Below are 13,355 nucleotides of genomic sequence, written 5' to 3'. Positions count from 1 at the left end.
TCTCAATTGCGCATAAAATCTCATTTTTCTCAGACTAATAGACTGCGCAACTGCACAAAATACAGGGTACTCTAAATACGTTACACCTTTAATAAAATAAATACAGTTATTTTCCATTCATGACTTCCTCGAAGGTATTAACATGAAAACCAGTGGTGACACAGGTGTGCTAATAAGTAGTATAGCACTGTTTAAATTCCCCTAGGAAGATAGACTTCTCGAATTTCAATCTGTCGCTTTGAAATCAGCTTCAATTCACGGCCCCATAATTTTCAAAATGTCTGGTACACTTAGAAATTTTTGTTCCATGAGGTGTAACCAGTACTTGATTTTTGTCACAAGTCTATTTTTCTTCTGGTTTTTCACCTTCGCAGCAAATCCCATCAACTGGGACGGCAATATTGTGTAAGTTAAGGAATGTTCACTCATAAAAATAATGTTACGCTTTAGACAACAATTAAACTCCGATTCGAAAAATGTTAATTAAACCACATAAATATACTAAATCCATTTTAAACTTCACGCCTGATTAAGTTAAAGTTACTCTGGATTTAGTAAAGTTTAATACAAAATTTCGAATGCGTTTATTTGTTAAAGAGGTGACATTGTTCTTAAGGGTGTAGCGACATATTTTGTATGTATAAGTGTATGTCTAATTTGGCGAAATAACTTGCAGTACTACTCCGCCGGCAAAACCTAAATTAAATTCCGTTACGGACAAATCGTACTACGTAACGTCATCTGTGTCTGGGAACGCCTTGACACCTTTAATAAAACCGCACGGTGTCCTACTCGAAGTTAAGGGTACCATTGGTGACCAACTTTTTGAATATGCTTGTCACTACGGCCTCGCTCGGAAACATAACGTCCCGCTCTACATCAGAGGACCGATTAGCTCTTTTTTACCCGGCAATACGACAGGTCACCTTGCCCCATCCCTTGGCGCGTTTAAAGTTCCGATCCATTCGTGGAACACGATCAACGAATCGAATCCCTTAGCAGACTTAAAACTCGTTCACATTTCCAGCTCGAACCTCCTTTCGCAAACTTATTCCACTATTTGGCTCAAAGATTCTTTCCTGAGTTTATCTCAGGGGGAAAATTGTCGCTCGGAAATTTATTTTGCCCCGTATAAGAATGAAGTCAAATCTCTGTTTGCCCCGAAGACAAACTCAACGGGGGCGGCGCTTTGGTGGGGACAATTTATCGAAATGGAAGGTCAAATCGGGGAAACTGTAGCAGTTTTTCTTGACCCGGGCGACTTTCATCAAGAAAACGACCCACTCTACTATGCTTCCGGAATTTCTGAAATTTTGAGGACATTAAGAGACCGGAACAATGATAAAATTGGTCCAATTTCAGTTTACGTTTTTGGGGACGATTTAAATTTCCTACGACATAAATTGCTACGTAAACTGAATCATTCCCGGGACGATTATAGTTTCCACGTTGTATCAAATTTGACGAAATTACAAGAATTTCAAGTGGCCACGAAATGTAAGCATTTTATCATTTCGACGCGCACTTTCTCCTGGTGGGTGGCTTATCTCGCAAAATGGGAAGACAAAATTGTGATAGCGCCCCACTGGAGTATGACTGCGGCAAAAGTGTCTCACTTTTCGGATGATTTGGAGTCCGAGTTGTTTTATCAAATGCAATATCGATACTTGTACTATCCTTTGGAGTGGAGGACTATTCAGTAACTGTAAATATTAGTGTCAATATTTGTTCTAAGGGGGCGATCTTAAATTATATGTAGCGCAAAACTGCTGTTGAACTAGATTTAATACATTTCATTAAACTAAAGAAATCTGTCAGAAATTAATTTAATTTTTTTAATGGTAGCATTATTTATGGAATTCTTTTAGTAAGAAGTACTGATCAAATCTATCTTTTATCAATAATTTTTAAAATGCTTCTAAAATGTTACCATTAAGGAATTTTGTCGTATGCATATTGTTCTTACCGTTATTAAATTAGCTGCGCGGAAAAACTAAGAAACACCAACTTTTCTCGTAATTTACGAGTCGTAAATAAATTTCGGTCTGCATTAATCAACCTGTACCTAAGATTGCAAAGTAAAGGAAATATTAATCAATGTACCTATCACACAGTTATCATTTTCTATACACTGATCGTGACCGGTAAATAACCGAATTAACAAAATACAAGCTTATCGATGTTTTTCCATTGCGTCATTCATGATCCATCTTATGCGATTGCCATGACAGGTTCAAGGATAGGATATTTTTTGAACGTGCTTAATCCCTACATATATTTATTCTGAAGTAGTGTTTACGTCCATCAGTTTCACTTTCTGACAGTTGTCAGTTTAAATGCAGTTTAAATAGAGAGTTGTCTCAATCGATCAAAATTTTTGCTCGGGCATAAATTGATGCTCCAGTTTTTCCGTTATATTTGTATCCAGCCTGGCAAACTAAAGATAGAAAAATACAGAAATGTGTGAAGAAATTACGGTAAGAAAAATAGAAGATTTGTTCAGGTAAAATATATGTTTTAATACCCGAATCAGGCATACGGAACCGGCATGCCCGTCCGTCCGTCCGCCAGGCTGGCACGGTTAGGCTAAAAGTGGTTCAACCGGTTGACTTATAATTTGGACTATATGCATAAATACGTACATATTTGGGAAAGTTGAGCAACAACTGTGCAGTATATTTCAAAAATTGTCAGGATGTGAGATCGTATAGGAAATGATGATCCACCCTTATTTATTTTGAAAGATGGTGATAACAAATCGAAATTTGTCATATTCACAGTTCTAAAGTATGCAGGTCACAATTTACCCAGTACTCCCTTAATTAGTGTTACAAGAACAACTTGTTGTAGCGAACCCAGTTTATCGAATTTGGAAAAAATAAGTCCAGAACTGAAAAGCCAATGAAATTTCGTGTAGGAAACACTATTCACGTATCAAATTGTCAATCTTATAAGGCGACGCGAGCCGGGAGTCTTGGTATCAAACACTCGATCGGAGTACGCACGCGTTCTAACGGAGATTGACCTCATTTCTATACTGTTGAATTTTTTATGGATTCCAGACTTGTGTGGGGTTTAGCACAGGCACCTAGCTCCAGATTTGAAAATATATCATATTCCAACAGGGTTAGGTTCGGCGACAGTGAATTTTTTTCTTGATCCGAAATGGAGTCAGGAATTTACGATTTTTACCACTCAATTAATATTTTGATCTCATGAGCAGGACCCGAGCCTTGTTTGAAAGTCGTGGCGCTATTTTTGTATAGGTAGTGGTTCAGTGGTTCCACAATTCGCTCAAGAACTTGCAAAAATTTTTTTGATACGAAATTTCACCCCCAGAGGAAGAAAATACACTTTTTCGACCCAAACCAACTTATGTCCAATCAAAAAATCGTAAAACCAGGATGGTAAGTACGATCAACATTTTTGAAATTTTTACGAATAGCCCAGACTTGTAGCGTGTTGAAACGGTATTTTTGATATTTTATTTGGCCTCACCCAAAAATGTGGCTGATGTGTTAAAAATATCCGTTTCCAATTGTCAAGCGCGTACCGCATGATCAGCGCCCGGGTTCTGATGGGTCTGTTTTTACTTTGCGTGTAGCTAGGAAGTAGTTCTCCTCAAATCTTGAAGTCCAAGGTTTAGTTTAAGGGCTCGGGACTTACTTTTACTTCATCCGTTCATTTGTGAATGAAATTTTCTTAGAGCTCGGCATGAGTTCGGAGGAATCCATTTTTTCGTGACTTGGTTAATTTTGATGACCTTTTTGACCGTCTCCCGCCACTTCTTTTTTGGTCATCGACACTATTTGTGTCAGTGCACCATGTCATGGTACGGTCGACCACCTTGCAATCAATTCCGATTTTTATAGAGCAATTTAAAAATGTCGGATTTTTTTGTTTATCAAAATGTGGTTGAAAAATTGCAACACGCCATGTTTGCTGACCTATCAATTTGGTACCTTGGGACACAAAAGTTTTTGAAACATGGTTTCTGACGGACAATTGCATGGGGATTTAAATAAAAAATAGTACAACTTTCCAAAAAATTGTCTTGCATGCTTAATTTACCCGGAAAATCTTGTAACAGCTATTGAGGGAGTACTAGGTAGTGAAGATACATACACTTGATACGATAATTTTTTATTTAACACATGTACATTGGTTGGCCGGTGACGATAAGCCTTACTCGGAAGAAATAATGTCTAGACGTTTTTATTTATGTACATATTTGTTTGAACAAGGAATTTGAATACATATGGTTTATTTGATCTGTTTCTACAGGTCGGATACGAGACGGGATATCCAAACGATGGGATGGAAATTTCGTTTCTACAATATTTCAAAAATATAATGACCGATTTGGAATTTTCCTTGGGGCTCTGGTAACATATTTACATATTAGAAGACTTTGAAAGAAGGATATGAATTAAGTATATTTATCAAAGTTGGTACACTGAACGGAAGGAGTGTACATATGAATGTATGTGGTTTTATCACAATGGCGATAAATTGTCACCCTTTGGTGACATCAGGGCGATATGACAAAGATCGTCAGCATTCCGGTGAAGCCACATATTTATGCACACCACCCCGTGACAATCGTCACCGAAATTTGTCATCGAAATGTAAATTAGTGTCCGCAAAGAGTCAAAGTTATGTATATATATTGCCAGAGGGATTCGGTGTGTAATTTAAAAAATCTGAATAATTCACTTTTTGCTCCTACAGCCAGAAAAAAATCGTCGTGGACATTACTGAACAAACGAAATGGGGAAATGATTCCACATTGATAAAAAAGATTCTTTTCATGATCGCGAATTCCGAGGTGGATCTGATTTCGACTTATGTCCCTCTCACGAATATTTTATCGACTAGGGTTGCAAAAAATGTGAGCTTTTTACAGTCAACAATTCCGAATGCGGGGTACGTCCAATTCTAATTCGAGCTAAATATAAAATAAATTTTATAATTTTTGAATCCGAAGCAATTTTAATCTCAATTTTTATAATGGTTTTAAACAATTCAAATCTAGGAGTGAACTCATTTTCCGACAACCACGAATTCATCGGATCAGAAGCATCTACTGGGAACCATTCCCATTAGAAATTTGGTTAATTTGGATACTCCTACTCGTATTAATTCATTTGTTAGTCCTTCATAAGACGAAATACGCGGGTGAAGTTGTTATGAACTTTTTCTCCGACTTGAGTAATCAAGGTGACCAAAATTATAAATAGCGAGTTTAAGGTAACATGAAATTAAGAAAAATTGTGTAAATTTCGTGCATTTTAGGATATTCAATGCCTGACAAAAAGTTGACTTTGATTTCCTGGTTGGGATCGATTTTGTCCACATGTCTCCTCTTCGTGTACAGTGCCAGCTTATATTCTATCATTACCGATGCTAGAATCCCGGTTAAAGATGTCAACGATTTGTTGAGACATTCTTATTCCTTTCTGACACACGAGTTTAGCCAGACTGGGCGGAAAGAATTTATGGTAAGGTTCAACAGAATGAAAATAAGAACGTTCTTCCCGTCAAAATTGGTTAAAACGATAGCCAAAAAAAGTTTCTCAAAAATTATGCAAATTTGTCCGGCACACATATTTAAATGCTCGGAGTTTTAATTAGGAAGTCTGTACTCACTCGCTACCCGCAGAGAAATTACACGGAAATTAGAGGAATTTAATATTCCCAGTAGTATTTTCGGACATTCATTTTATAGAAATATGTACTTGAGTTAAAAATTAAATTCAATGTTTTCAGACATTTAAATCATTTCAAATTGCGATACTTCTAATTATAAGGAATAATCAGCAAATTAATGTATTCTCTTAATTGAATTTTATATAGCTGCTAAAGAACAGCTACAATTTTTCGCAAGAAGTCGTCCTTACCACGGATACTGATTCATTGATGAAGACCCTTCTCGATGGGGATAAGAAGATGGCGTTAATTTTAAATTGGGGATATTTTTATCGCATCGCGAAATTGCATCGTTACCACGAAAGTTTGATTTGCGAAAGTTTTACGAGATTCGCGTTGCCCGAGGCGAAGAGGAGTATTGGTTTGATTGTCAGGAAGGAATGGGAACAAAAGGAGGGGATCAATTTGAAGTAATTTTTGTAAATCAAAAATTATATTTTTTGAGGAGTACACTCTAAAAAGATGATGTTACTCTTTTGAAGAGGAAATGCACACTTAATTTGACATTTACTTTTCAAATGTTGGTTTTAAAAGTGTAATTTCAGCGTAAATTATTTTAACTCTACTAAGGCGTTCGTTCAAAATTTTTTAGTTAAAAGTTTAATAATTCTTAATTTAGATTGCTCCAAATGAAGGAACGCGCCCTAGTCGGGCATCACTTGGGTGTGCGAAATGAGCTGTTTTATGCGAAATCTAAGGAGCATTGCAGTTCAGGAAACTACATAAAATTGACGTCAATGGAGGCAAGGGAGACTTCGTTCGTCTCTCTGATTTCCTTAGTTGGAATATTTGCCTCAATTTTAGTTCTTGTAGTGGAACTAATTGTTGGCAAATATTACCTGTTAATTGTATTCATGATCAAGTTCACATTTGCAAAATTAGTGGATAAATTTTGTGCGACATTCAAATCCACGCATAAAATATTTGTCTGGTAGAAAATATTTGTATTTTTACGCTACAAAGATGTTTTTAGGCACAAAAATGATTTTGTATGTAGACAGAGTTATGCAAACTCGACATTAAAAAATAATAGTTCTAATTGTAATCTATGGGGATTTGAAGGCTCAATTTTTATTTACTTTGTTTGACAATAACTATTATTTTATTTATTTTTTAAATTTTTTATTATGTTATATTTAATACATTTTCAAAATTGACGCAAATAAATCAATTGAAATATCAGCTTGCCTCGCTCTCTACAAGGGCGTCCTTCTCTCCACTGGATATATCCCCTCCAAGACTACGGTCTTGATTAATCAATCTGTAGTGGCCATTCTTCCTTTCATATCGAGTGGACGGAATGGGTTTGCAGTAATTTGATCTCCGTATTTTATTGTTGCAAAAATTTGCAGTATTCTCTTTGGCTGTTGAAAAGAGGGAAACTTATTTTACTGATTTAACCAGAAGCCATAATATTTTAGATATATATTTCCAAGTAAAAAATTATATCCCTTTCAATATCTAATTGCCTTTTAATTAGGTTCTACAATTTTTTTTAGATATTTGCTGAAAATAAAAATTGTTAATTGTTCCCTGAACGAAAAGTCCCTCTATGTATAAAACATAGCCGCAAGATTGCACCGAGTTGGGACTATGTACACATAAACATCTTTACAGATTCATTACTGTAGGAGAAATCTTTGATGACATTGTACCTACCTAAACAACCTGCAAATTTCAGTTCGCAGAATACTTTCGTTGATGACGAATCCTCCGGTAGAATTCCTATTAAAACCGAATAACCATTTAGGAAATTCATAGAAAAAGATAAGAATTAAAGCATCAATTCCTCACCAGAAAATGCTACTGCCAAAAAGATATATATCCACACAAATCTGTTGATTGTCTCCATGGCTTAAATTTAATTGACTGGTAACCAGAGAATACAGCAGGAAGGCAAAAATATTTAATAAAATGTGAGACAATGCATACATTAAATTTTTTATTGTGTCCCAGCAATGAGTTGAAAATAAGTAGGGAACAAAATAAGCCATTCCAATTTGCACATTTTAAAACGAATTTATCGTATTCCATTATTTCGTACTATTTAAGTACTTTACATTGGTGCACTCTTAAACTAATACTAAATCATTAGAATAAATGTGCACAGTAGCAGATCCATTCTTCATTCATTTAATCACTTTTAAATTTTGCTTTTTATTTATTTAATTGGCAATACTTAAATATAATGAAGCGCTAATTCTAAGTTTACCTAATACTTTAATATCTTAACTTCAGGCTGGGTATGAAATAACACTTCAGGCTGGGTATGAAATAACACAATAAATAATTATAGTTTTGAAATATCCATGGGCCGTGAAGCATAAATAATTATGTAAAAGCATTGGTAATGTGGGAAGTGTGGTTAAGTGTATCAAGAATCCGTCAGAGAAACGATACAGGCAATTTGCAGAAAATTTATTCAGCTGTACGACCCTGCAAACTTGACATTGTACGACCTTATCCTAAGTCAACTTTGGCACCTTTAGTCACCCAAAACATACTTAAAGCACTAATTGGCAACTCATTTCCTCCTAAACTTCTTCCGCCTCACTTTCTTACATCCCAAGTAAATGCACAACTTGACAAGTGCAGAACTGGTAGATATTGTTACAAAGGTAACAAAATCCCTGACCCCGTCCACTAATCGACACCGTGTTCTTTCGTCGGATATAAGCTCCGCTATATAAACAACTACAAGCAGGACCATTATTATGCCAGTAGCGTTGAAGAAGGGTGACAGTGTGTTGATCGAAATGTAGGGTGACGCCACTCGCATTGACGGCCATTTCATTGTTCTCACCTTTGATAAATGTTCCAACTGCTGCTCCCATAGATGAGGGAACCCTCCCGTCTCAAGACATTTGATCCCCTGCCCAATTTCAACCCTCAATATGGTGTCCGCAATGGCAAACCACACATAGTTTAGGGCTATGTTATAAACCCTAAAGCACTCATATTGCCCCGTCAATAGGCGATTTTGCAAGTGAAGAAAAAAATGAAGGGCCTTGTCCTTGCTTTTATGTAGGACGACATTTCTTGGAGTATGCTTCGTAACGTAGGCAGACAAATTGGTCCAGCTGTGCCTGGTAAGAAAGGTAATTGCATGAAGTACTCAATTTAACTGCAGAGAAAATAAATGTGATAATTGGGTAAAAATCGGATAGCAACCACATAAATATGTATGACAAAATAATCCGCGACATTCAAATTTGCAACAAAGCTGAAATAAATTTCCTCTTGTAATAAATTTGAATATAGTGGAGTCTTAGGTATTCATGCACATTGTTGCCAGTTCGTTTGAGGTGGTACATACCTACATACCTACCAGTACTATTAGTGCCATCACTTGATTAATTTGTTTATGACGTATTATGCTACCGTATTTGTACATAGTATTGGGACATAAAATTATCCCCAGTTATTCATTCATACCTTATTGGGATGGTTTTGTCATGCGGGAAATTGCCCAAGGACTTCTGCTTATATTCCTGCTGCAATAGCGACGTGATTGAAAGGAGATCGTTACCTTCCTGAGATTGCGCCGCGTAAACAAGAATATAGTCATTGGCAAAGACTTTTCTAAGGGTAAGATATTTCTCGTAGCGCGGTGGTATCACCAGATTAGTCGTCAGGAACAATTCATACTGTGAAAGTAGCATAAAGCTTGTGAAGAGCAAAGGTACCAATACCAATTTTGAGAGATGTTTACTATTTAAAGCTTGTTTGATAAAGGTCGCGAATATTGCGAAGACTACTTCTCCCAGATTTTTTATCAACTCAAAGTTCACAGCAATGTTACCACATTCAACGACGTCTTTCAAAACTCTTAATATCACCAGAGTTACTAGGATTAATGCACAACTCGTCCATACCAGTGAAGTAAACGGAGACATCCACATACCTAAATTGGAATTTTCTGACCACACGTTGAAGTTACAGTATATCGCGTGATGCCCCTCATACCGAAAGGAGTACAGCATATTTAAATCCTTGTAGAAGTACTCGCTATGCATCAAATCCTGGTGGAAATAACCCCAATTATACATTGCCCAGTCTGAGTCGGGAAATTGGAGAAACGTGATATTTAAAATGTCACCTACTGCTAAATACTTCATTTCATCGATATTGCAATTTTCTCTGAGTGAAGTAATGTAGTATTGGCCTTTCCCACAAATTCTATTTGGTTTAAACTTTTGTGGTAGAATTGCTGCAATAGAAACGTCGTTTCTCCACTGGTGTACTTGGAACATCCGTAATGTCATCACCTTAATGTTCACATTGTAGCTAATAGGGATGAACTCGTCTTTGCAAAAGATACAGAAAAAGAGCCATTCCATTTCCAAAGTATACGGCAAGTTTGAGGAATTGAGATATGGTTTTAAATCGACAACAAAAAGTCTCAACGGCAAGCGGTATTCGAATCTATACAGTATTGACATTACGTGTTGATTGGGAACTTGAGATATAAGAATAAATATGGAATGCTTCGTACCCCTGTGAGCTTCTCGCATAAGAAATACATAATTTGCACGAAATTGGTTATCTTCAATTGCGAATTTAGCGAAAACTGTTATCGTGCAAGCCTCATAGAACTTAATGTCTAGTACTCTCTTCTTCTCATGGTTGGCTAGGTTTGAAAAGTTTAGCCTACCGTTGACCGTGAAGATCAGGTTAGTTGGATTGTTGACATGGATGAGGTGCTCTATTAGGTCAACATAATCGAACGTATCGCTCAATCGAATGAATTTGATTATGCAGTTACCAAAGAATTTAAAATTACCGGAAGGGAGGGACTGGACTCTGATAGCACTATGGCTAGCAGAACTGGTACGAGATAACGTTTGGAAGACATTTTGATTTTGAGTTAAGATTGGAGTGAGTTAGTTACTCATTGTCAGTGCAAAATTATTTTAGTCCAAGGACTAAATTATGTAAAAACGAGATCAGGGGGGGTCTAATTTGACGCTTTAAAGATACGTAGTTTCTCGCCAACCTGGGTTAGTTTTGTTGCAAAGTTGGAGTTTAATGATCCGACGAATGATTTATATATGATTGTAGCTTGTATGATAGTTCACCTTGAGGACAAAGTCGACTGACGGCGTATTGGTCGGCTTGTCTAAAGCTAAGTTTTGTCGTCCTGGGTTAATTTCTCATTATTTCGCGGAATGAGTTTTACTCAGACAGATAATTATCCTTATAACACAAATTCGATCAAAAAATGTCCAGTAGACTTCCTGACCAGTAATGGTCACTGGGATTAACAAAACTTATACAAGTTGGTAGTTATGTAGTCATAACGAAACTTTAAAATTTACTTAATTATGTAAAACGTAATTCAAATGTATAGTGTCTGCGTGATTTAATAAATATGTATTAATCTACTAGACCTTAGGATTTCTGATTTACAGAGTAATTTAGGTTTTCATGGCACATCGATTTCGTCCAGAACCCAATAGCTGCAAAAATATTGATCGGGTCGAATTGATGATTAGCGGATATGCAGATGCTACGTAAATATCCAGGGATAAATGACTTAATCTCACTCGCAAGACAATGAGGTTTCCAATCTCATCAAAATATGTTGGTTACGAGAATTATTTATGCAACATGCAAATTCATAAGTGATGCATTAATTTAGCTTTCGCACGTAACGTAACTTATTAGTTTTCCAAAAATTATAATTATGTCCATATATGTAGGTAACAGAAGGCTTATATATATGTAGTCAATTTGCATAATAAATACATGGAGCTGTCTTTCAAGAAACACTTGGATGTGTCTGAGGTACATATACAATTGCATTTAAAAAATTTGTGAATATGTTATTTATTCGAGCTGGTGATATGTAATACCGATAGATACATATTTCATAACCGTGCAAACTTGATCGACTATGTTTAAGACGGATTATTAAAAATATTCGTCTATGTTGTTCTCGTGTATACCTTGACATTAAATCAGACGCGATGAACTGACAAAACAAAATCTCGGCCAAACATGAAATAGTGTAAATTGCTCCAAACTTTTATAACCAATCACATTCTAATATGCAGACGGACTCCGACGACAATTAACACAGCAGATAAATTTCGTAAATTTTGTGAATACCCAATTAAATAAAATTGATGGTCTTCAAACAAAACTTAAGTTATTTGTGCGACAAAACTGTTTTAAAATAATCGTGTTTATTGCACTTATTCTTAGTGAGGCAAATACCTAACAACGAAAAAAATTTTTTACATTTACATTTGCGACTTATCGAGACGACCGTATCAAAACTAGCGACATGGTTTGAGCCAGACAAAAATTTTGAATAGCCAGCGGCGTCCCTTAGTTCGAGCCAAATTTGACCTTCAGACAATTTAATGCTTTCACCTCCTTCCTTAAGTAAGAACCTTCCCCTCCCCTGACACGGTCCACATTCTGTCCATATTTTTGCAACATATCGTTCGACCTCGAATTCACCCATGATGCCAGCGTCAAGGTAAGAACATTATTTACGAATGTCTCCGTCAAGAAGAGGGGAAACATGAGAAACCCCGGCATTGGAATTTGGTCGTGCATCGTTACAGACACGAATTGAGACACAATTTGAATCGCCGGTATAAATAGGACGACGGCTTGTGTGATTCTACTCATTAGGTAATCGTTAAACATTTTCTCCAAAATGTGGACCTCTCGGTACGTTCGAATGCATAGTTGATGGTCGACAAGTTTTTTGGCGAGGGCCATTTTGCTATTAAAATTAAGATTCTTTTTTACCTAGTAAATATTTTGGCATGATTTTTGTTTATATGTATACCTGCATATAATTTGCAAATAATTGAGAATACAAATGGTCCCCACGAAGAGGATATAGAAGACCCACATTGCCCCAGAATAGATCGATTGAGCGGCCATCCACGTTTCAAACACGAGGATTAAATTTTCCGGGCCCAATTTCATCCACTTTATGTTGGAACACGTGGTCGACATCGAGAGGAGGAAAGGTGGGAAGCATGGGTCGAAGAGGAGCAGGAAAAAGATCCCGACAGGATAGGCGACCAGGGAATAGTGAAGGATGTTCATGAAGACGACCATAATTTTAGCTGGGGTAGAAATTTCCATGTTTTCTTCACCTGAGGTCAAATTTGATGAGACAAATTATCAACCCGTTTTTCCAATCTCGTAAACTTAATGGTTCCCTTTTAGAAAACTTTGAATTTTATATTGAGTGAACAATACTAATCCAGGCCAACGTTACTTTAGTTAAGAGTAAAGTTTATTCTGGGTTTATTGCGCATACTCAGCTTTATATTTATAGAATTCAAAGTGTGTCTCTTCATAAAGATCATAACATTTTTTTAAGAGTGTATGCAGATATATTTACAAATTTAGCATAGATTTGAAACGTCCATACATAAATATATTTGCATGAATTTCATAATTTTACTCCATGCTAATAGAAAATCAGGAAGGATTTTAAATATTATACCAACCTTTTATAAGCTCCCTTTCAAACTTCACACACGAGTTGACCACCTGAATTGGTGCGATGTCCAATTGATAATTCCATTTTCCCAGCAACAAGATCACATAAATTGCAAAGAAACTGAATCCTTGAAACTTTCTTTGTACCGTGAGTGGTCCAATCCAAAGGTGGA

The 13,355-nt window shown here is 36.3% G+C and overlaps 1 protein-coding gene across 1 annotated transcript; it reads left to right on the top strand.

The window, feature by feature from the left end:
• The first annotated feature begins 150 nt into the window (after nt 1-150).
• LOC118437366 lies at nt 151-2,098 on the top strand. The gene is made up of 2 exons (XM_035856321.1): nt 151-405; nt 677-2,098. Exons 1-2 carry the CDS (start codon nt 278-280, stop codon nt 1,701-1,703), a joined length of 1,155 nt encoding a protein of 384 aa, XP_035712214.1. The 5' UTR covers nt 151-277; the 3' UTR covers nt 1,704-2,098.
• The last annotated feature ends 11,257 nt before the right edge of the window (nt 2,099-13,355 follow it).

The sequence above is a fragment of the Folsomia candida genome, unplaced genomic scaffold (genome assembly GCF_002217175.1).
Source record: "Folsomia candida strain VU population unplaced genomic scaffold, ASM221717v1 Fcan01_Sc013, whole genome shotgun sequence".
NCBI classification, from domain to species: Eukaryota; Metazoa; Arthropoda; class Collembola; order Entomobryomorpha; family Isotomidae; genus Folsomia; species Folsomia candida.
Note: the sequence above shows the minus strand (reverse complement) of the source record. Positions and strands in the feature narration are given on the sequence as shown.

Excerpts from the sequence above, each read along its gene's own strand:
- LOC118437366 (XM_035856321.1), top strand. The coding sequence starts at position 278 with ATGTCTGGTACACTTAGAAATTTTTGTTCCATGAGGTGTAACCAGTAC. Across the intron at positions 406-676 it reads AACTGGGACGGCAATATTGT|TACTACTCCGCCGGCAAAAC; the intron begins GTAAGTTAAGGA and ends AATAACTTGCAG.